The sequence below is a fragment of the Chiloscyllium plagiosum genome, unplaced genomic scaffold, assembly GCF_037043375.1.
Source record: "Chiloscyllium plagiosum isolate Xiang-an unplaced genomic scaffold, Cpla_swu_hap1 HiC_scaffold_25, whole genome shotgun sequence".
Taxonomy (NCBI): domain Eukaryota; kingdom Metazoa; phylum Chordata; class Chondrichthyes; order Orectolobiformes; family Hemiscylliidae; genus Chiloscyllium; species Chiloscyllium plagiosum.
The window spans coordinates 21,479,390-21,503,258 of record NW_028270163.1 but is presented as its reverse complement, the minus strand read 5'-3'; the positions used below and the strand labels follow the sequence as shown (position 1 = coordinate 21,503,258).

At 42.4% G+C, this 23,869-nt stretch overlaps 1 protein-coding gene across 1 annotated transcript in view; it reads right to left on the bottom strand.

Moving 5' to 3' along the window:
* The window catches only part of LOC122562048 (heparan sulfate glucosamine 3-O-sulfotransferase 3B1-like), a 29,726-nt gene extending 25,025 nt beyond the window's left edge, over nt 1-4,701 (bottom strand). Inside the window, exon 1 of the mRNA XM_043714495.2 lies at nt 3,938-4,701. Coding sequence (XP_043570430.1) covers nt 3,938-4,491 — 554 coding nt within the window. The 5' untranslated portion in view covers nt 4,492-4,701. The remainder of the gene's footprint in view (nt 1-3,937) is intronic.
* Between the last annotated feature and the right edge of the window lie 19,168 nt (nt 4,702-23,869).

Genomic DNA, 23,869 nt, shown 5'->3' with positions numbered 1-23,869 from the left:
CAGCGACCCATCGAAATCATCACTTGGTCCTCATTAACAGCTCACTTCCAGCCAGCATTAGTTGGCGCTTCATGTGAAGACCAGGTCTGGCCTGGATTACAATTATCTTCCCAAAATAACAAAAACAAAACACAGCCGGCGAACTCTTGGCAGAAGGATTTTTGGGTTTTTTTTTGCCACCCCCGTTCCTCAACCTTAGAGTTTAAAAAGAAACAACTGTTGCTTGTTGTGACAGGAAACAGAAACAAACTGGTCAACTCTGTTGCAAGTCGCGGAACATCCGCAAAGTCCAAATGGCAACTGCAGATGAGAAGCTGTTGGGTCAGTGACTGCTCCGGTCCTGGGCAAGATAATTCAGCGGAATCAGAAAGGAGGGGAGAGGGATGGGGGGACTACGTGAAAACAGATTTTTTTTACTCACACTTCATTCACTTTTGTTTAATTACAGTGTCATCTGAACTTTAATTAATAATACAATCCAAGTACTGGTTTATATCTGAATATTGCAAAATGTTCTACTTTATATATTCTCTTCGGAATAAGGAATAGGGATTAATTAGAATCCGTATAAAAGAAAACCATCGGTATTCAATATTTTGCAGGGGGTGAAGATTCGGATCAAAGTGTTGTGATTTATTGCCGAATAATTAATGGGAGGAATCGAAAGCCTAAATGTTTTCCTCTTGTTTTATTAAAATCCTCTATTTGTTGGACAGGCGGGACTCCCTGGTGTAAAACTAGGAGTTTTGCATCCAGTGAGATGACTAATAATCAGACATTACTTTCAGGAGGATCTGTACTTGTCAAACACTCCCCCAGGACTCTCACAGCAGACTGTTTTAGATTGCGCGCCGGAGCGAAGGGAGGATGCACACTTTTGGGAATTTATTTGCCTCTCGATGCGGTTGGTTAATGTTGACTTTCCCAGTAACAACAAATGGCACCGGCGCAGTTTGAGGCGAGCGTAGAATTCAACGGAACTGCGAGCGGAAGGAGCCCAACACTTACAACAATATCTGACGGGGAGAAATTCTGGGCACTTGGTCGGCTTCCTTGGTTTTGTGTTGTAGCCCAGCGAAATACACTCCAGGAGAAAAAAAACAATGAGAATCTATTCCCATTTAAGTTGCTCGTGGTTACGATATTTTAAACTCATTCTAATAATTATGTGGAAAGTAGGGATATTTCTCAAATGTTGCTTGTAAAGAGTGTTACAAGTAAAAACAAGGCTGTACACAAGTCAACTATTTCATCTCGCAGCACTCCCCCGATGGCAGCTTGTCGACTCATTATTTATCAACGTTAAGGAACTAATATTATGGAATGGCCGACACACCTCTCTGGTCACATGTTCTGTGCGATTGTATCTTTTTCAATTTCCTTTCGAGTTAATAAAGTAAAATCTTCAGAAATCCGTAGGTATAATTTTACTTAAAATCGGATTTTGACGGCTTTTAAACGGTGCAATTCACTATGACGTTGTAATAGATTCCTCGTGGCGTTTAGTGCACTGCTTGGGTGTAAGGATTATAAAAGGCTTGATACCCTGACTGCACCAACTCTCAAAAGCGGGGAAATTTGAAGCAGTAAACTTTCTGAAACTCTCCCCGGCTTCTAAGCGGAGATCTATCACGGGGGGGGGGGGGGGGGGGTAGAAAAATCCTTGACATCAAAGCCTTCCCCCCAAGGCTTTGGAGACTGAAGACAAGAGAGTTCAGATTAAACCACCAGCAGATTCTGCAAACCCCGACCCACTCTGATCTTCGACACCTTCTTCCCTTGAAACTAATCTTTCAGACAGACGACGATATTTTTGATTTTGTTGAAAAGGAGCGGGTCGATTAATCAGCAGGTGACAATAAAAACAGCCCTTCCCTCTAGCAGAAGGTCGGAATTGGGATTTTACTGACAGGCTCTGGCCTGTTTGAGAGTTTGCCGCCTCTCTCCCTCTCCTTTGTTGGCGAGTTAAAAACGACGAAAAAGTGGTGGGGGGGGAATTACAACTGTTCTGTACACTTCATTCATCTCCCACCCCCTCGATCACGTGAAAAAAAACGAATGTTTCTTTGAATAATTTTTTTTTCAAAACAATGAACGTTACACTGTGTGATTGGCAATAGTCGACCACCGGACATAAATTGTGGGCTGTTGGAAGGGAAACTTGAAAAGACAAGGCAGATGATTAATCTTGAGCGAGTACAAGATAATTTCCAGCAATCATTGTCAATCACCCGGGCGAGACGCATTAAAAATCATCAGTTTGAGTCACTTTGGTGTTTGAGCGGCACCTAACTGAGACAAACTGCTGATAAATCCGAGCTCTCGTTCTGTGGTAGATGGAGAAACGAGGTCAGGTTTTAAAATCTGCAGTTTTACGGCAGGTGAGGAGGGGGCGCCCGGCTGTCTTTGTGCGTTTGGGCGTGTGTTTTAAAATCAGAAGCCCGCACCCTCGGCTCACCCGGGCGGGCAACACTTTGGCAGAGGGTGTAATTTCTCGCTAAGCTGCAGTCCTGGAAGGGAGCTCAGACAGCAACCACTGAAATCAGAAACTCAGGCAAGACACAGGCAGCAGGTTCTCCCACAAAGAGGAAGAAACCTTGTTGCCTGCATCCGCTACGTTCCCAGGGTTTGTGTTACTCAGCCGTTTCCTGGTTTGATGAATGGAAGCTAAAAGACTGCTGGGTTTCACCTTTTGAACCGTCACAATATTCCCCTTCACCAGGCCCACTCTGGAGATCCATAAAAATACAAGCGGCCTGCCCTCAGTTCCCCACAGTTTGAACCTAATGAGTTTTGCACCATAATTTATTTTAATGATCCGTCTCCACCCCCCGCTTTCCCTCAATACTCGCTGAATGCACTCCCTAGACGCACCGTTCACGAAAGGTCGGTGAACACCATGGGTTGAAGTGTCCGACTGAAGAAAGTTATAGTACAACTCTTCCGCATCTGCAGTGAGTAGATCAGAAAGTGCACGTCCTGAGAGTGTAAATCAAATTTTAACATTTGATCAGATTTCGCCAAAACCTTGCCTCGCAAGGTTAAGGTTGAGGTATAATTTGCTTCAAAGCACCTTGGGGAGTTCTTCAAATTCTCCCGCACCCCCTCCAGTGCAGAGAAACAGGTAGCACAATATCTCCACCGAACTATCATTAAACACTTTTTCTGGTACCAACCGACAGAACTCGACTCGCTGTAAATTAATTCAAATCGTGTTAAAAGTGCACATCCATTTTAAGCCTTCGGTGATACTGTGAAAATAATGCACACATGCTGGAGTTTACACACATGTCCTATAGGGTCCAGTGCAGAAGGCTGAACCTGCCGCTATCCCAAAACAGTAAACACCCCCGCCCCACCCCACCAAACAAAACTCCTGAGCGCGGTGCGAGAGAAATGCCATCAGGGGCTGGAAAGAGGGTCTGTCAGATCAGGCGAAGAATAAAGAAAGAGATTCCATTCAAGTTAGAACCAAGAGAAATCGCGCCTCTGCCTAATGCTCAACACAAGATCTGACACAGATGGAGTCCAATGTTTGGGTGTTTTCTTGAAGGTTGGGGTTTGCACAGACCGGGGAGGTGCTATCTAAAGGAAGCAAGGATATGCGAGTGTAGTTCACTGCAGATTCTACGGGGAAGGTGTAACAGTCTGTTGCTGCCAGTGGGAATAGACCCCAGACGCATTTACTGCCCACTTTAAAACACCAGGCAGAAGGTGCCCGCTGAAGTAATCCCAGCGACAACCTCCCAGTAATTACACGCACACACATACAGAGCCAACAAGCCAGCTCCCAACGGGCTGGCACAGACTCGATGGGCTGAATGGACGATTGACAAGGCTCAGCCAGGATCGACCTGTGTTTCTCCATCACAATCCCCTCTCCAAATCACACAAAATATAACAAAACTCCCCGCCGGTTTCATGTCAAGACACTTACTGATACCACTCCATGCCATTGGCGTAGTGTCTGTCGAAAAAGTGCGGCTCTGCCCCCACCGCTCGGACGTCGGGATGGACCCGGAGGAATTCGAGTAGCGCCCGGGTGCCTCCCTTCTTCACGCCGATGATGATCGCCTGCGGCAGCTTCTTGGCTCCGTAGCCTCCCAGATTGATCTCGAAAGGTTTGGACGAGTGTCCGCTGACGGCCGTGGGGCTCTCCTCAGTCAGTTCGACCCGGTCATCCTGCAGCAAGTCCCGGGAAGCCGACCTGAAGACCAGGCGCTCCCGGGCGGCGGGGAGAAGCGGCTCCTGCTGCCGCCGTGGCTGGGTGCTGAGCTCAGGCACACTGCCTCCTGCTGACACCTTCAGGCGGCCCGGCTCGCCGCCGCCGTCCTTAGAGAAGCCCAAGCCGGGCACCGAGAGGCAGAGGCCAGCGCAAGAGTAGAAGATGTAGAGCCACAGGACGAGCATGGTGAGCAGCAGCAAAAGTTTCTTTCGGAAGGCGGCCGGGGGAGTGAATTCTGAATGATACCAGCTCAGGCTGCATTCCATGCCGTGTGCAAGCGATTCATGTTTAACCAGGCGCAACCTCCTACAGAAAGGGCAACGGGACGATCAAATCCATTTCCATCATCCAGGAACACAGGGAGTAGCGGGCTGCAGACAATCACTGCCTTTGGACTGGCCACATCGTGAAACTCCTGTGTGTGTGTGTGTGTGTGTGTGTCTGACCCTCACTTCTGCTTCTAATTCCCAGGCTCTCTCAGCCTCGCAGCTTCTTTGATATAAAACAGGGGAGGGCGGGCGCATAGGAAGCACCGCCCCCTCCCCTGACTGACACCTCTCTTCGCCAACCGGACCCTTCATAGGTACTCATCAGCCGCACAATGCCCCGGCTACATCCAATAGGAGCCCGGACCGTCCCCGGGACGGCTCCACCGCTCTTCCATTGGCTCTTGGTCTATGAGCTCCCCCCCATCCCGAGCCCACCTCTCCTCAGCCGCAAACCATCAAAGGCCAGCCGCTGAAGTGTTCCTGTGCACCTGGTGGGGAATCCCTCACACCTCTTTTTTACCCTCCTCCCCCACCCCCCGGGCGATGGGGATTGGCCAAGTTTTGCTAGACCGTCTCTGGTAAACGTTTTCTGCCCCAACTCCAGGCGTGTCCCAGTGAAACCTAGACCCGCCAGTCCCTCCCCAATCCAAGGCTCCTGTGTCAGAACACTCCCTGCTCACTTTCTACCCGCGGCCTGCTCCTTCATCACGCTTTCTCCCCCTGGCCGACTCTTCGCAGCGAATAACACCTCGGGAATCGATACTGGCAGCGAAATGTAGAGACTGGCGCAGTTTGAGGCATTATAAATAGACTGGGTAATCGGGATGTTTCAGATAAATAAAACGGGTTGTAAAATTCTTTCTGGTGGGCCCCATCAGAAGGACCTCTGACACTGCCATCTAGTGTATCCAGTGATTGCTGGTGGGGGAAGGGTGTGACAAACCCCAACCGTTCAAAAGGATCAACGGGAAGAGGAATTGAACATCTCAGAGTAAAGATGCAAACTGCAGGCCAGAGTCCATTAGATGGCCATGAAACACAACGTGCCCTGTTAAAATAATATCGTTTAAAATACATCGTTTTCTGCAACGTTTGATATCTGTATCAGCCGTGAAAACGAGGGTTTGCCCTAGTGTCTGTGGTGCTGTGTTTATCCAGGGAACAAGAGACATCTAACTCTATCTGTAATTACAGAGTCACAGCAATACACTAAACTATAAATTGTTTGAAGTGAGCTGTTGTAACTGTTAACCTGTCAGATTAATGTAGATTTACCAAGTTTCATAGATCGTCCTGTAATTTATTTAGATTGGACACAGTTGTGAAAGGGATAAACGCTTTTCATATTGTTATTAACATCTGGATCGCTTCATTCTTCCAATGTATTTGGTCGTTTAAAAGGCGGCGCTTTCAGGAAGGAGTTATCTCCAGTTTACAATCGTTAAATAACTTTCATCTCTTTAAAAAAAACGCATTAACGTTACCATTTTCCCATTCGCAGAGGCTGTATGGTTTTTTGCTTTATTTTTAAAGATATCTTGTAATTTGCGGGGGACCTCGTTACTTTTACGATTGGGTTAGGAGGCGAATCGCGGAGTTGAATCTTTGAAGCTTTGTTAAAAACGACCCAAAGCATCCCAAATCTGGCAAGTGTCCCTTCACTTTAGTTTTTTTTAATCCTTGGAGATCTTTCCCTGCCGCAGTCCGGCTCTCAAGGATCATTTAGAAGTTTTCAACATTTTTTACATCAAACCCATAGGAACACTCAAATGCAAAGCGCTGTTTATATTTGTGTTGGAGGGGAGTTGGTTATGAGGGAGACTGGTCCGTGCGCAGACTGATTTCTTAAAATCGTAGTCCTAACTCTGTTGAGTCTTTTATTTTGCACAGTCCAATCCTGGGGGGGGGGGGGGGGGGGGAGGGGGGGAGAACTTTGCACGTTCGAAACTGCCGAGAATATTTTTTTCTCCGCTATTTTAAAAATATGACAACTGAACCATCGAATGAGTTAGAACTGACCGAGTCGACCCAGCTCAGTGATTGAATGTATCCCTTGCTTCCCAAATCTGCAGAGACCTTTACGTTTTCACATTCAACTGCAGGCCCTTTCTAAAGATAATATTTATGGGGGGAAAATTAGTCAGAAACAGGTTGTTTTATTGCTTAGTAGGGATGCGGAAAAATGTTGCAGAGGAGTTTAATTTTGAGCTAAATTTATGCGAATTTATTCCGCATTGCAATGGACAAGGACCCCCCACCATAAAGGAGATGGGGGATAAATGAGCAGTTCGGTATGTCCGCTTTTGAAGTGAAATACAGTATTCAGCTGACTTGTAACATTTTGCAAACTCCGTCCCCCTTTCCCTTCAACAGGCGCGGTATGAAATGCACATCGAAGTGGAAATGGACAGCCTCCGTTTTGTCTTCCCTGACCATCTCATTTCCTTTCCCAGTGACTGCAATTGTACCGCATTCATCAGTTTACCGATGGCCCCTGCCTGTAAGCCAGCCGTGCTCACACAGAAATCGCCGCTGCCGCTTAGGAAACTGACATGAAATTGACGCGTGAGTGAGACAGCAATCCGGGGGCTCGAACACGCGTGGCCGATACATATCTGGGGCACAGTTCACCCGAAAGTACAAATTCGATGGCTTTTCCCGCTCCCTGTACTTACTGTCCACCCCCACAACCCATCCCCGATTGGACATTGTTCTGGCAGGTGTCGGAAAGTCTTTTGCTCCATTGGGGAGGGAAAAGGCGAGATCGCCCACACCCCAGGCTTTGTTTTTTTCGGTCAACGATTGAATCTTTACAACGGGCGCCTGGAAAGTTGGTCCAAATGTTGGTCCAGCGGGTGGATAATTGACGAGTCTGCGAGACGGTCTGTGTTTTCCCATCGTCATAAACAACGATTACATGAACCCGACACTTCTGTAATTGCTGCTTGTGGCTGCAGCCACATTGGAAAGAGTTCGGGCTTGTTGTGCCGCTACCCTGAGAGAGGATGATTGGTGATCCTCGATACTGTAACATCACCCCTCACCGAGCAATCGACTCCCACTTGTGAACTCTCACCACAACATATTTCCCAAATGTCCTGAATCCCCCTAATTTTCAGCCAGAGTCTAAATCCTCCATTGGTTATAATGTTCCTTCTGTCAACTACTGTTCGGTTCTTTTTTTGAATAAAACGTTCATTGAATACCAAACGCTGTAGATGTTATTAGTTTTCACTAATATTTAAAGCGACGATGCAAAGCGATTTGTTCCAGTTCTGTGTGTCTGAAGCGAAGGATGGAGAGATGTTGGGTATTTATTGCGGTGTGTGCTGTCTGTCACTATGGCTGTGTTTGCTTGTGCTTGTGTGTGTGTTGTCTGTCCCCGTGTGGGTCTATGCTCTGTGTTTATGCATGTTGTATGTCTCTGTGTGGGTCTATGCTCTGTGTGTGTGCTGTCAGTCCCTGTGTGGGTCAATACTCTGTGTTTGTGTGTGCTGTCTGTCCCCGTGTGCGTCTAACCTCTGTGTGTGTGTTGTCTGTGCCTGTGAGTTTCTATCCTCTCTGTGTTTCTGTGTTTACTGGTCCTGTCCTAGTGTGGATTTGTGTTTGCTTGTGTTTGTGTGTATTGTCTGTCTCTGAGGGCCTATGTTTGTGTGTTGTCTATCCCTGTGTGGGTCTATGCTTTGTCTATGTTCACATATGTCTCTGTGTTGTCTCTGTCTGGGTCTGTGCTCTGTGTTTGAGTATGTAGCATGTTCCTGTGTGCGTTTGTTCTCTGTATTTGTGTGTGTATGTCCGCTGTATATTTGGTGAGGGTGAAATAAAATGGATCCCCGACATTCAGAGAAGTATTTTATTGATTCAGTTTCGCCCTGCGCATTACGTTGGGGAAAGTCACAGAAACCGTGGTCTACTTTGGGCTGACCCCCCCCCCCCCCCCCCCATTCACTAACTGTTACATCTCTGAAGTTACAGTCACGTCTGGGGGGAAAAAATCAATTCAATTCAGTCTTTATCTGGAGCTGACACATCAGACTAATAGGGTGCGAGGAAGTGCTGATAACCTGAAACTGAGCCGAAACTCGAATGGAGGAAGCTTTCCTTTGCATTCTGTTAGATAGTTTGAAATGGGATTGAGACACATCGAGAACAAAAAGCGGGGATCATGTGTAATATTAATATTGTAAAACTTCCGAATGCCGCCTGAAGTGTTATATAGTGAAGCTCCCGGAATCCTGCTTATTGCAAAACTATATGAAATTAGAACGCGTTGTATTCCCAGTATGGAGTGAAATAAAATGTGAACCGTTTCACTCTTTAAACAAGGGTGGCCATTTGTTGTAAATGGTAAACGCTCTTGACCTAAATAAAAGAGCAAATGTTTCCTGACAGATAAGCAATGAAGCATTCCGAGATCGGTTAATTACCCTCAGTCGGAAATTGTTTTATAATCTCAGAGTTAACATCAGTCACTTAGTTACATCAGTGAACATGAGTAACTATCAGTGGGGGAGTTGCTTTATATCTCCCGGTTCACAAGGACAAGTTCAAGACATCTCGTGGAGGTTATGCCCGGGGTACATTGTGTGTGAAACTTTTTATCCACTAAAAGCCCACTTGTACCAAAAAAAGTCACAAAGAGACAAACTTCTTCCTTTTCTTTCCATTGAAACTTGTAGGAGCGAGTTCAGGAGCGAGAATCCTTACAAGGATTGGATTCGTTCTTATTCTGCTTCTAACACCAGAAAAGAAACTCACTTCACTAGAATTCATATTTCACACTCTCTGCTTTCGAAAGTTATTCACATCCAGGAAGAAAGGGAGCTCCGTTTCACCTTCCGTGGTTTACTGTCAGGTTAAAGATGTTTCTATTCTAAAAGAATATCGAGAAATTGTCAGCGCCCAGAGGGTTAAAGCGCAGTGTTTGAGACTGGCGTGAAGAGTGTTTGTAATCTGCCCGGGATGTGGTCAGGAACCATTACAAATACTTAGCCCATTTCGAAAATTCCCCAAGCACTCGTCTGTCTCTTTCTGCCGCTTTGGACAGATTCATTATTCCTTACAAACTCGACATCTATTCTAACCCTGAAATATGAAGTGCCGGTGAATGGTCGAGGTAATATTTAATATCCTGCGAGGCAGCCTTCTCTTTTTTTTCCTTAACAAATGAACTACAAGCCAACCAAATGGTTCACATCTGTTTCAGCGCTTCTTCAGTGTTTGCAAATTAACATTAAAATATGGGGAAACAATAAGAGAAGCCGTTTCTAGATCACAGAACACAGACAATGATTACTGGACTAAGAACCGTGCCAAAAGCATCTGACATGGTCAGACCAGATGTTTTTACATCTCTTATAGTTTCCTTCCTCTTTTAGAAAAAAAAATCCACACACACACAAACACACGCTCACAAATACACAGACACACACAAATACATAGACACAAATACATCTCACACACACGCACGTACACAGTCTGTCTCACACACACGGACATAGTCTCTGTCACACTCTCATACACACAGTCTCTGTCACACACACAAACACGCACACAGTCTCTGTCACACACACACACACGCACAGGTCTGATTTTGGATTTAGTGATCCAAAAAAGCATTCAGTTTATCTTGGCCATCCCTCACACTCAGTATTCAGCTTTTACATTGCCTTTCCCATCTATATACACACCCCCTCGTGTATTTATAAAATGTACAGTGTTGAAATATTAGTCCAGCTTTGAGGTTGGACCCTCTGCGATAGGGTGGAAGTTTTCCCACCAGCGCCGAGTGAATCATAACAAGCCGAACGCGCATTTCCCAGGTCAGGTTGGTCACGGTGGATCATATCTTCGCGGACTGTCTAATAACTGTTTACATTGTCTTCGTGCCAGTGAACTATATTACACGGAATTCAGCTGAAAGTTGATCAAGTTGATAACCAGTATCCCATGCTCGGATTCCTATCAATTGCTGGTAAGGCCGGCTCATTTCCAAATCTCTACACGGCCGCTCCATTTAGACATCCATTCCAGAATTCGGCCTACAGTGATAATGAAATCCTGCATAAAGTCTAGACTCAGCTCTAAAGGGATTCATGTTTGCAATGCACTCACCGCTTGGGAATTTGGCTGCGGATTGAATGTGTTTGGCCGTTAAAATGGGTTATCCAGGAACATTCTACACCTGGATCAAGGAACCTCATCCACAATGCTTTTTCTAACTCCCTCCAGTTTTGCACTGTAGATTATAACCTCGTTAAGACGGAATTCATTGCACGTACCTTTATTTTCCTATCGTCTTCAGGCGAACAGGCGTGTCTTTTAGCTGAAATTATCTAGGGCTCCCTGTGACCAATTTTGAATGTAATCGCTGTTGTAATGTAAAATATACACCAGCCAATTTATGTGCAGTAAGGTCCAACTAACAACAATGTGATTGGATTTTCTGCCCCTATTCGGATTGGAGGTGTTTTCAGTCAGCTAGAGCCCGAACTCTGGAATTCCAGCCTGGGTTTTATGACCTCCCGGCGCAGCACCTTGGTATGCTTCATTCGGTTTAAAATAACAGGGTCTCAGTTGTTAGGGGATTAGTCATTGATCAGGAAACAGAGCGGGGGAAGCTCCCTGTTGCTTTTTCCAATCAATCTCCCCTCCCTCCAAAAGACAGGCGGCAGGAATGCTTTAATATTGCATTGGGAAAGTGCTAGAACCTGGCATTTCTGCCACCCTCTCATTCTCACACTTTACCCAGTGCCAGCCTGAATAACTGGGATTGAGGTTTACACGTATCACCTGGTGACCCAGAGGCGGGAGAACTAACATCTAAAACGAATGTTCTCTCGAAAATTATTTTGCAAGTTAAATACGAAACGTCACTTTAATAAGTTCATCTTTAAAAAAAATTACATCGACGCTCCGAAAGCTAGTGCTTCCAATTAAACCTGTTGGACTATAACCTGGTGCGGTGTGATTTTTAACTTTGTCCACCCCAGTCCAACACAGGCATCTCCAAATCAATGCTCTTAACTTTTCTGTCCGTGCACTACTTGTAAAGAATGTAAATAAATTCTCGAACGCGGAATCTGCAAGATGAACATCAATATTTTAAAATGAGCTTCAAACTTTAAATCAGAACCGATCGATCTTAACAATGGCGAGCCAATGTAGTCCCTTCTTATGGCGAGCTTCGAGCGACGATAGATTTTGGGCAGGCCATCAACATTTTAAAATTACACCCTTAATCCTCGAGTAAAGAAATGATAAATCTGAAAACGGGATAGAAGCCGTTTGGAAACAGCAATGACAACGGGAATGTTATCTCGTAACTTGTTTTGCTGCTTTGTGTTTGTGGCTCACTACACTTCATATGAAAGACCATTACAACAAGTTTTCTCCAGGAAAGCGTGTGTGGAACAAGTACATACTTTTCATTCAAATCAAGACTCAAAACCATCAACCAATTTAAAAATAAAGAGTTCAATGAATGGCAATAGTTGAAATAGACTGTCTTTGCTGCTCCGGTAATGTATTGGGGATTGATTTACACACGTATTAACCAGCGACACTTTCACAATTAAAAATAACCACCTGATCAATTAGCAAATTGTAAGATTTCACATTTCAGGGAAATCAGACTTCCAATACAAAGCGGTAACTCCATTCTCCTCATTTAGCTCTTGAAACACTTCCCCAGAAAACAAATGTACCCCTTTGGCAGAGTTACACAGAGAACAAAACTTTACTTTGAAAGGTCTTAAATATTCCCACTGATTTACTGTAAGGCATTACTGTAAAGTCGCTGAATTAGAACCAAGCGAAACAACGTGCCGGACTAATGGAGTAAAACGCTTCATTGACAATCTTTATGACTAAGGTCCGGAATTCTATCCATTGTTTTGCTCGCGGTGTTTCTCGACCAGTCAAGGTTTCACAATGATATGAAACCGCCCTCACCCAGCTGCCTGCAGTTCCCCAAAGCACACATCAGGCAGCTGTACACAAACTAAAACGCGATGAATCTTTATCCTTCGCCCCCGAGGACAGCTTTTAATTTGGGATTAATTACCCTTTAACAACTCCTCCAATAATCCACAGCTCCCCAAATTAATGAGGACGCATCAGCAGGACTTACATTCAGATCCGGGTGAAGTGAGATTTTAACTTTCCATTTGCAAACCCGGAATGTTAGTGATCATTTTCACGGGTCTCTCCGGACTTTGCAATTGAAAACCGATAAGGGTTTGCAATTCTCAATGTGTGAATTTGATTTGACTTCTGTTCTCAGCCTGAGAACGGATGTGAATTTGAGCTGATGTAACTGTGAGCTACAAAATGCATTAGTATAGCCATGATTATAAGATCTCTTTCATTCGGTCGTGGGATAGAAGTGTCGCTATCCGGCCCGCACTTATTGCCTGTGCCGAGTTGCTCTCCAGAAGGTGGTGGTGAGTTGCCTTCTTCAACTGCCGATGGCTATGTGGGTAGAGCTACAATTCCGTTAGGGAGAGATTTCCACCCAGCAAGTGAAAGAACTACAATATATTTCCAAGTCAGCATGCTGAGTGGTTTGGAAGGGAACTTGCAGGTGGTGGAGCAGCAAAGGTAATTTGGCCAATCTCTATCCATTCAATGAGACCATCTCTTGTAATCCACAACTTCACTTTTCCACCTTTTTCCCAATGACCCCTGATTCCCTTACTGATTTCAAAATCTATTTCAACTGTGAATAGACTTAAGGACTCCACTCTAGCACCCCTCTCTGGCAAAGAATCCCATAGTTTCATTACCCTCAGAGAAGGAATTCATCATCACAAATACTTCCAAAATTAAGCTTTCTGCATTTAGAGAACTTGTGGAAAATGTTTGCATTTATATCGTCTCCTCGGGGCAGATTTAGATAAAAATGATGTAGGCTTTTGATAGAGTACTTGAAGAAAATGCTTCAATTTGTTGGTACATCATTGTGGGTATAGTTAGTAAGTTTGCAGGTGACACCAAAATTGGAGGTGTAGTGGGCAGTGAAGGAGGTTACCTCAGATTACAATGGGATCTTGATCAGATGGGCCAATGGGCCGAGGAGTGGTAGATGGAGTTTAATTCAGATAAATGCGAGGTGCTACATTTTGGGAAAGCAAATCTTAGCAGGACTTATACACTTAATGGTAAGGCAAAAGTGAGGACTGCAGATGCTGGAGATCAGAGTCTAGACTAGAATGATGCTGGAAAAGCACAGCAGGTCAGGAGCATCCAAGGAGCAGGAAAATCAACGTTTCAGGCAAAAGCCCTTCATCAGGAATGAAGGTAAGGACTTAGGGAATGTTGCTGAACAAAGAGATCTTGGAGTGCAGGTTCATAGCTTCTTGAAAGTGGCATCACAGGTAGATAGGATAGTGAAGAAGGCATTTAGTATGCCTTCCTTTATTGGTCAGAGTATTGAGTACAGGAGTTGGGAGGTCATGTTGCGGCTGTACAGGACATTGGTTAGGCCACCATTGGAATTTTGTGTGCAATTCTGGTCTCCTTCCTATTGGAAAGATGTTGTAAAACTTGAAAGGGTTCAGAAAAGATTTACAAGGATATTGACAGGATTGGAAGATTTGAACTATAGGGAGGGTTTGAATAGGCTGGGGCTGTTTTCCCTGGAGGCTGAGGGGTGACCTTATAGAGGTTTATAAAATCATGAGGGGCATGGATAGGATAAATAGACAAAGTCTTTTCCCTGGGGTGGAGGAGTCCGGAACTAGAGGGCATAGGTTTAGGGTGAGAGGGCAAATATATAAAAGAGACCTATGGGGCAACATTTTCACACAGAGGGTGGTATGTGTATAGAATGGGCAGCTGGGGAAGTGGTGGAGGCTAGTACAACTGCAACATTTAAAAGGCATATGGATGGGTATATGAATAGGGAGGTTTTGGAGGGAAATGGGCCAGGTATTGGCAGGTGGGACGAGATTAGGTTGGGATATCTGGTCGGCGTGGATGAGTTGGACTGAAGCACCTGCTTCCACGCTGTACGTTTCTATGACTCTATCAAGAACTAAAGGCCTAAATGAGTTAATACAATCTAATACAATAAGCATAGAAATAGGCCCTTCAGCCCATTAAGCCTGCGCCAATGCCTAATCCTAAGCAGTGTCCTACTCACATGCAGTTTCTATCCCTTCGTTCATGCGCCAATTAAGATGCACCTTAAACGTTGCTAATGTGACTGCTTCCACCACCTTTACTGTGTTACAGGTACCCAATACCCCTCTGTGTGAAAAATCTTCCCCTCACTTCTCCCCTAAACATTCTCCCTCTCACATTGAACCTGTACTCTCTTGTCATTGTCCTTTCCATCCTGTGAAAAAGCCTCTGTCTAGCCACCATCTATGCCTCTTGTGATTTTATGGACCTCTATCAGATTGCCCCTCAGCCTTCATCTTTCCAGTGAAAACAACCTCTCCTCATAAATAAAAGCTTGTGGACCAGCCACCATCCTGGTAAACCTTCACTGCATCCCCTATAAAGCATACACATTCTTCTGGTAGAGTGGCAACCAGAACTGCACACAACATTCAAATGTGATCTAAAATTTCATACAGCTGTAACATAACTTGCCAAATTTTATATTTGATGGCCCAGCTGATGAAGGAAATTAAGCTGTATGCCACCTTGACCACCTTCTCCACCTATGTTACCACTTTTAGGGATCTGTGGACCTACACACCCAGGTCCCTCTGTATGTCAATGCTCCCAAGGGTTCTGTCATTTATTGAATAATTTGCACCTGAACTTGACTTTCCAAAATGCATTACCTCCCATTTGTCTGGATTAAACTCCATCTGACATTTGTTTGCCCAAATCTGCAATCTATCTATAAGCCACTGTCCTTTGACGATCCTTCTTATCTACAATTCTGCCAATTTTGGTGTCAACCACAAACTTACTAATCAGACCACCTACATTTTCTTCCAGATCATTTATATATATAAATAACAAAGGTCCCAACACTAATCCCTGCACAATATCACTAGTTACTGATCTCCATTCCAAAAAGCACCCTTCTGCCGCTACTCTCTGGCTCCTATGATCAAACAGTTTTCAATTCATCTAGCTAGCTCACCCTGGATCCCATGAGATGCCATCTTCTGTACCAGCCTGGTGAGGTATCTTATCAAATGCTTTAATAAAGTCCATGTAGACAACATTCACTACTCTTCTCTCATCATTCTTGTCACTGCATCAAACAACTCAACCATCTGTGACCTTCTCCTGCACAGATCTATGCTGCCTAACACTAACCAGTCCATTCACTTCCAAATGTTAATAAATCCTATCTCTTAGCATCTTCTCCAAAATCTTCCCCACCACTGACGTCAGGCTCACCGGCCTGTAATTACCTGGATTATCTGTTTCCTTTCTTTAACAAAGGGGCAACTTTGGCCATTTTCCAGTCCTCTCAAACCTCACCTGAAGCTAGAGAATGCAAAGATATTTGTTATGGGTCAAGCTATTTGCTTCCTTCCCTCCTGCTGTATCCTGGGATAGATCCCATCCCTGCGGACTTGTCCAGCTTAATACGTTTCAAGACACCCAACACTTCCTGCTTTATGTTGATGTACCCCTCACCTCCATCCTGGGCCCCCAGGGATCATTTCAAATCCAGCAGAGATTTACTTGTACATCCTCCAACCTTATCTATTGTATCCGGTGCTCTCAATGTGGTCTCCTCTACATCAGAGAGACCAAGCGCAAACTTGTGGACTGAATCAGGGAACGTCTATCGTCTGTACACACTAACTAACCCCACTTTACTGAAGCTATCCACTTCAGCACCTCTTCCCACTCTCTTAAGGACATATCCATTCTAGCTCTCCTCCACCGCCTATACAAGACCACCCACAAACTGGAGGAGGAACACCTCATCTTCTGCCTCTGGACCCTACAACCACGTGGCCTCAACATTGAATTCATCAGTTTTCAAATTTCCCCCTCCAACCACTCCATCCCAAACCAACCCTCCGACTCAGAGCCACCCTCTTGACCTGACCTACCTTTGTATATCCTTCCCACCTATCAGCTCCACCCTTCCCACTGACCTATCACTATCACCTACCTTTCCCCTAGGTCCACCCTACTACCCCCCCCCCCCCCTTCCCAATTTATTTTTCAACCCCCTTCCGCCTCCCAAGTCCTGAAGAAGGGTTCTGCCTGAAACATCGACCATGTTATTCTTCTGATGCTGCCTGAGCTGCTGTGCCTCTTCCAGCACCACACTTCAACTCTGATTTCTCCAGCATCTACAGTCTCCATTGTCTCCTATTCACACACCTTTCCCTAACCTCAACATCCCTGACGTCCTTCTCTTCAGTGAATAATTACTAATAAATCCAAGAGGAACTTCCTTACTCATAGAGTATTGATGATAGGGAATTTGTAACTGTATAAAGTAGCTGAGGCCAATGCATTTAAGGCAAACCTAAGTATACAAGGGAGAAAGATATAGAAAGATATGTTGTGAGATAAAATAAGGCAAAAGCAGGCTCCTGTGGAATACAAACATTATCCTGGATATTTTGGACCAAACACCTTGCTACCATACTATCCATTTTACATCAAAACAATTCCAATTGTTTTGATGTAAAATGGATAGTATGGTAGCAACAACAGAGAATAAAATGAAGTATTGAGATGAATGGTTAAATGTTTGGATATTAAAGAAAAAGGTTCCAAGGAAAGGTGTTAGAGGAGGAGGTGAAAAGATATAAACATGGAATTCGAGAGCTGAAAGCCCAGGCTTCTGATGGCTCAACGACCAATGATGAACAAAGGAAATCAGGACCATGAGACAAATGCTGACAACATAAAGATTATGAGGCAAGAAACCAAGGTAGTAATAAAGGAATTGATAATCTGAATGTGGGAGGAACAGACAGTGTGCACAAACTTAAGAGTGTGCCCGCAGCTAAGGCTCGAGGAAGCAAAATCAATATTAAAAAAAATTAAAGGCACTGTGGCTGAATGCACATAGCATTCACAACAAGGCAGATTAACTGATAGTATAACTGGAAGAAATTACATATGATCTAATTGGTATTGCAGAGATAAGGCTGAGACCTGATGTTCAAGATATTCAATGTTGGAACGACAATTAGATGTGTATTTAATGAGGCTGTTACAAATAATCTTGAGGGTCTCCAAACTACATGTAGACTGACTAAACTTTACAAGCACAATGTTGTGGAGGATGGATTTCTGGAAAGTGCACAAGATGGTTTTCTAGAACACCACACTGAGGATCCAAACCAAGAACAGGCCAATTTAGATCTAGTTTTATGCAATGAGAAAGGGGTAATTGATAATCTCATTGCAAAAAGCTTCTCAGGAAGAGTGACATAATGGAATTTTATATTAAGTTTGAAAGTGACGTAGATCACTTTGCAACGAGGGCTTTAAAATCTAAACAAAGGCACTTACAAAGGAGTGAGCAGCTTTTTTAAAAAAAAACAACCTGTTTAGACACATCTGGGGAAGATGGGACTTAAACCCATGCTTCTGGTCCAAAGTAGTAAATCTACCATGAGAACCCTAAGATGAGGGTGTCATTATTTGTAATGGATTGTTTAATTACATTAAAAGGAAAGATGATAGACAGACAATGGCTAACCTTTAAGCAATTACTGCATGGTTTTGAACATTCTTTTGAGAAATAAAACTCAGAAGGAAGGTGATACAACAATAGTTTAAAAGAGAAGTCATATGATTATAATAGATGAAATGAAGAGCCTTTTAAAGTTTTTGAAATACCAAGACTAGGAATCAGTAGCATTTTAGAAGTCAGCAAGGGAGGACGAAGAAACTGATAAAGAAAATTTAAAAAGAAAGTAAACTAGTGAGAAATATATATAAAAAAACTATAACTTTCTCTATAGGTCAGAATGGAAAAGCTTAGCAAAGACTAATGTAGGCCCCTTACAGACACAGAGAGGAGAATTTATTTTGGTGAATAAAGAAATGACAAGAAAACTAAACAAATACTTTGTGTCTGTGTTCACAGAAGTAAGATACTAGACACAGCTAATAGGCAAGAACGATGAACTGAAACAAATTCGTAACTGTAAGAAAATAGTCCTGGAGAAAATAATGGAACAGAAAGTTGATAAATCACCTGGACTTAAAGATCTATATGTTAAAAGACATGTTGTAGTGACAGTGGATATTTTGGTCATTTTCCAAAATTCCATGGTCTCAAGAATAGTTCTTGCAGATTGGAAGACAATAAAAATAACTCTTTTATTTAAGAAAGGAAGCAGGAAAGAAACTAAAGGCTACAGATCTGATACCCTGACATCATTAATGGGGAAAATGCTAGAATCTATCAAAAATATCATAACTGGATACTTTTAAAATAGTGGTAGTATTAGGCAGAATAAACATGGATCTATTAATAGGGAAATCATGCTTGTCAAATGTATTAGAGTATTTTGTGGATTAATGAGCAGAATAGATAATGGGGACTCAGTAGATGTGGTGCATTTGGATTCTTCAGAAGCTCTTTGTAAAGTCCCAGAATGGTTAGTAAGGACAACAGAATGCATGCCATAGCAATAATACACTAGTATGGATTGAGAAATTTATATTGGGCATAAACCAGATAGTCGGAACAAATGGGTCATTCCCAGGTTGTGAGTGTTAGGTTAATGCTTGCGCCCCAGCTATTCATAGTTGATTCAATGATTTAATGTGGGGACCAAATGTAATATTTCAAAGTTGCTGATGATATAACGTGACCCACTTTGATATGAGAAATGCTGAATATTTCTGAAATTAAGAGATAATTGATCTCTACAGGGACTGTGTATCCCTGAATGTAAATAATTGTCATTATGTGCTGATACAGATGTAATGTAAGCACACAATTAGAAAGAGAAATGGGATTTAGACCTTTACTGCAAGATGATTTGACTGCAGGAGGTAAGTGGTCCAACTCTAGTTATATAGACCCATGGTGGGGCCACACCTAGAGATGATCAGATTAAAGTGTGGAAGTGTTGGACAAGGAGAGATCAAGGAGACAAGGCCTCTATTCTCGAGAGTTTAGAAGATCAAGAGGTGCTCATGTTGATGAATACATACTTTTTATAGGGCTCAACAGGATGGATGCAAGAAGGATGTTTCCCCTGACTGGATAGTGGGGAATGGGATTGTGGGAGGGGTCTAGAAACAATGTATACAGTCTCAGAATAGATGGTAGGCCATTTAGAAGGGAATTCCTCCCTCAGAGGCTGATGAATCAATGGAGTTTCCACTGCAGAGGTGTGGAGATGAGTACTTTTGAGACAGACTGTAACAGATTTCCAAGTATTAAAGATATCAAGGATATAAAGATAATATGGATTAACCACATTTGAGATGGAAATTCATCCTTAGTTGATCTCATAACAGAACAAGTTCAAGAAGTGGATGGCTACGCCTGTTTCTATGCACAGAGTTGCAGGGTGAGAAAAGGGTACAAAGTAGGACAAGTTCACAAAGGTATCGCAGATAAGAGTTTTACATGAATTCATGCAGTTTTTGAGCAAAGTACAATGTAACTCTGCAAGTACAAATTCACCCTACAAAATACGTATATTGTGCATGTGGGTCTTTGTGTGTGTGGGTGTGTGTGCCTGAAACATTGATTCTCCTGCTCCTCTGATGCTGCCTGGCCTGCTGTGTTTTTCCAGCACGACATTTTTCAACTCTGGTACTCCAGCATCTGCAGTCCTCACTTTCTCCTGTGTGTATATGTCTGGCTCCCCCCAACCCAGTCAGACATGTGTGCGCGCACGCGCACACACAGACACAAAGACCCACGTGCACACATACACATATATTTTGTGGGGTGAATTTGTATTTGCAGAGTTACATTGTACTTTGCTCAAAAACTGCATAGAATCAATCTAAACATCATGGCATAGACAGAGAACACAGGGAGCTAACATCTTCAACATATTGTCTAACTATCACCAATTGTTACAGTTAACCTGAGAATGCAACTTTTAAAAAAAGGTTTTGTGATTTACACATGAAAGAAGTGAAACTATCATGGTATTCGAACAGATAAAAGATTCAACAGACAATCAAGGTATTTTTCAATGTATAATTTCAGTTACATCACACTGTAAATTTTTGATATAAATTCTGTGCCTGACAACTGTGTCCTCCACAACCACCTGATGGAGTGGCGCTCCGAAAGCTAGTGCATCCAATTAAACCCATTGGACTATAACCTGGTGTTGTGTGATTTTTAACTATGGACAATCTTAACATTGGAATTTACTTGCAAAACTTTGTGACTGTATTTCTGTTTTAAGGTCATCTTCAAAACCCACTTCATTGACTAAGTTTTTGGACATCAACTCTAAAAGACCCTATGTCAAACCTGGTTTTGTTAACAACCTGATGAAGCACCTTCAGATGTTTTACTACATTGAAGGCACTGCATAAACACACTGTTAAATAATAACAATCTAAGTTTGTTCAATATCATTTCAGTTGCATGACACTGTAATCTTTTGCTATATATTCTGTTTTATGATCCTGTCCCACAGCTACCTATTGAAAGAGCAACACTCCAAAAGCTACTATTTCCAATAAACCTGTTGGACTATAACCTGGTGTTGTGAGATTTTGAACTTTAAATAAGAAATACCGACTAGCCCTCGAACAGTAGATGCCATACCTGAAACTCAAATTAGCTATTTTTAAAAAAGCAAATCTTGATTTGTTCCTATCTGAACATCGAATAACTTGTTCAAGGCCTGATCTCGGTGTTCAGTTCCAAGTTAGTGAGCAGTTCTTATTAAAACTGCTAGGTGGAGCACCACTATTTCACTACAATAGTTCCCAGACTCTGTACACTGCCACAGCCTGATGGTTAAACACAGTGTAGCTCACCATCTCATTTCATTCTTTTGAATAATAAACCAACATGTAGACTAAAGGAAAAAAAAAGTTGCAAGTTCAGTTCACAACTGTAGTGTTAACATGGCAAATTAACTGCATTAAAAACACACACTTGAAAAAAACACCTTGGAGTAATTGCTTTTTTGGTAGAAATAAAGAGGACATCCGGTGTACAGCTAAATCAGATCACAGAAATCAATGCATAGAAACACATAATTTTGTTACAGTAAAAATCTTAAAATATACCTTGTCATGTGATCCTTTGCTTAGGTCACTGGGAAATTCACAGATCTTTATAATTTACTGGTTTCTAGAGGAATGACATTTTGTTTGGCAGCCAGTTAATTAGCATTAATATTCACAACAATAATTACCAATTTTCTTTTCACTAATCATGTGTTTCTATGCATTGATTTCTGTGATCTGATTTAGCTGTACACCGGATGTCCTCTTTATTTCTACCAAAAAAGCAATTACTCCAAGGTTTTTTTTTCAAGTGTGTGTTTTTAATGCAGTTAATTTGCCATGTTAACACTACAGTTGTAAACTGAACTTGCAACTTTTTTTTTCCTTTTTGTTAATATGACTGCTGGGCAGTTATAATTTAAAATGTCACCTTTAAATTCATGTGTGGTGGTATCGTGAAGAGGGAAATGTCACCTCACACTAGTATGTTGAGAGACAAATCCATGTGATCTGGTTGTCACAGGTTGAAACTTAGTGAAAATAAGGTGAGAGTTTTAACATCTGAACACAAATTTTGCAGGATCTGAGAGAGAATAAGACTAAGAGTTTTAGAAGACAGCCAACATTAGTTGCTACTATGCAAATGAAAGAAAATGGCCATTGAATGGAAACCATGTTTACATTAGAAAAGGAATCTGAAGAGTTGAAGAGCACAGATCATCAAGGGTACCTTGCAATGAAAAGCCCATTTAATTACGCTCAAAGGTTTGAGTGAATGAGACACCGTTTAGCAGGATACTGGAAGGTTCACCCTCGTGAAGCCAGAAGAAATCCTATTGGAGCTAGGAACAGCTTTCGGTTTTAAACACAAGACAGCTCAGCTGACAATGCAATGTAATTTTTGAATACTTTGTGGGGTTTTTATTGTGTTACAGAATACTTTTCTGTAGTTAATTGTACCTGTTGCTTACTAAGTAATGTTTCATCAATGTTGATTTTAATTTTGTTACAGTAAAAATCTTAAAATATACCTTGTCATGTGATCCTTTGCTTAGGTCACTGGGAAATTCACAGCTCTTTATAATTTACTGGTTTCTAGAGGAATGACATTTTGTTTGGCAGCCAGTTAATTAGCATTAATATTCACAACAATAATTACCAATTTTCTTTTCACTAACACTGGTTGATGACTAAGCCATGTGAAGGATACTGGAGACAAATCTGTGGTTTAAGTAACATCAGGGTATCTCTTGAGGGCAACTAAGGGGAACATAAGCCCTCAGTTTAACATCTCACTGAAAGATGGCACCTCTGAAAGGACAGAATCACCTCAGAACTAAGAGTCAGAATATATTGTGCATTTGAGTCTCTGAAGTAGGACTCAAACACAACTTTATCATTTAGTGGTCAGATTGCTGCCACTGGGCCAAGTCAGTAGCAAATCATACCAAAGATGAGTTATATGCAAATAATAGAACTACCAGTGAGGAATTATAAAGGAAATACAAAATCAAGCACAATACAACTACATCATCCACCAGAGAATGGAAGCTTTCCATATATGTTTTGAAAATAATTTTAGCTGCCATCTTGGTTTCTCCAATAAGGTGAGAATTAATTGTCAAAGTTAATGGAAACAATGTTGAATTTACAAGATAATGCTAAAACCCACATTCATATTGTGTGTTTGAAATGCCTTTATACACATTTTCTAATCTCTGCCTCTTTTGAGAAGTATAAAGCTGGAATTCAGTGTTTGAGATCTCTCAATAGCTGAAGAGGTTTTGCAGACAATAACCTCAATATGCAAAACACACCATGTCTTTCTATCTTAAAGCAATAAGGAACAATATTAGCAGCATGGAAGGCATTTCAAATGTTTGTGTATAAAAGCATTGAAGAGAGAAGCATTTTCATCTTTTCCGGAGGTAACCTGGCTAAATAGAGGCAACTTCCTTCAATGAAATGCTGGTATTGTAAGCAAATAAAACCTCAGTGAGAATAATTTTTAAAAATTCTATTCTTGCAATGTAATAGCAGTTTTATTTATATGTTTGTACTAACAAATCCAGCATTAAAATAATGAATTCTGGAAGGATGAGATTGAAGGTTTTCTTTTACAAAATAAAGGAAATATATTGTTACAGTTCCTTGTCTTTCTCTCATCAGGATGAATGTAAGGTTGTCAGATTTCAACATTTGACATTTTTTGCAATTGTCCTGATAAGTACAAGATGGCAACATGAATCTCTTTACGGCA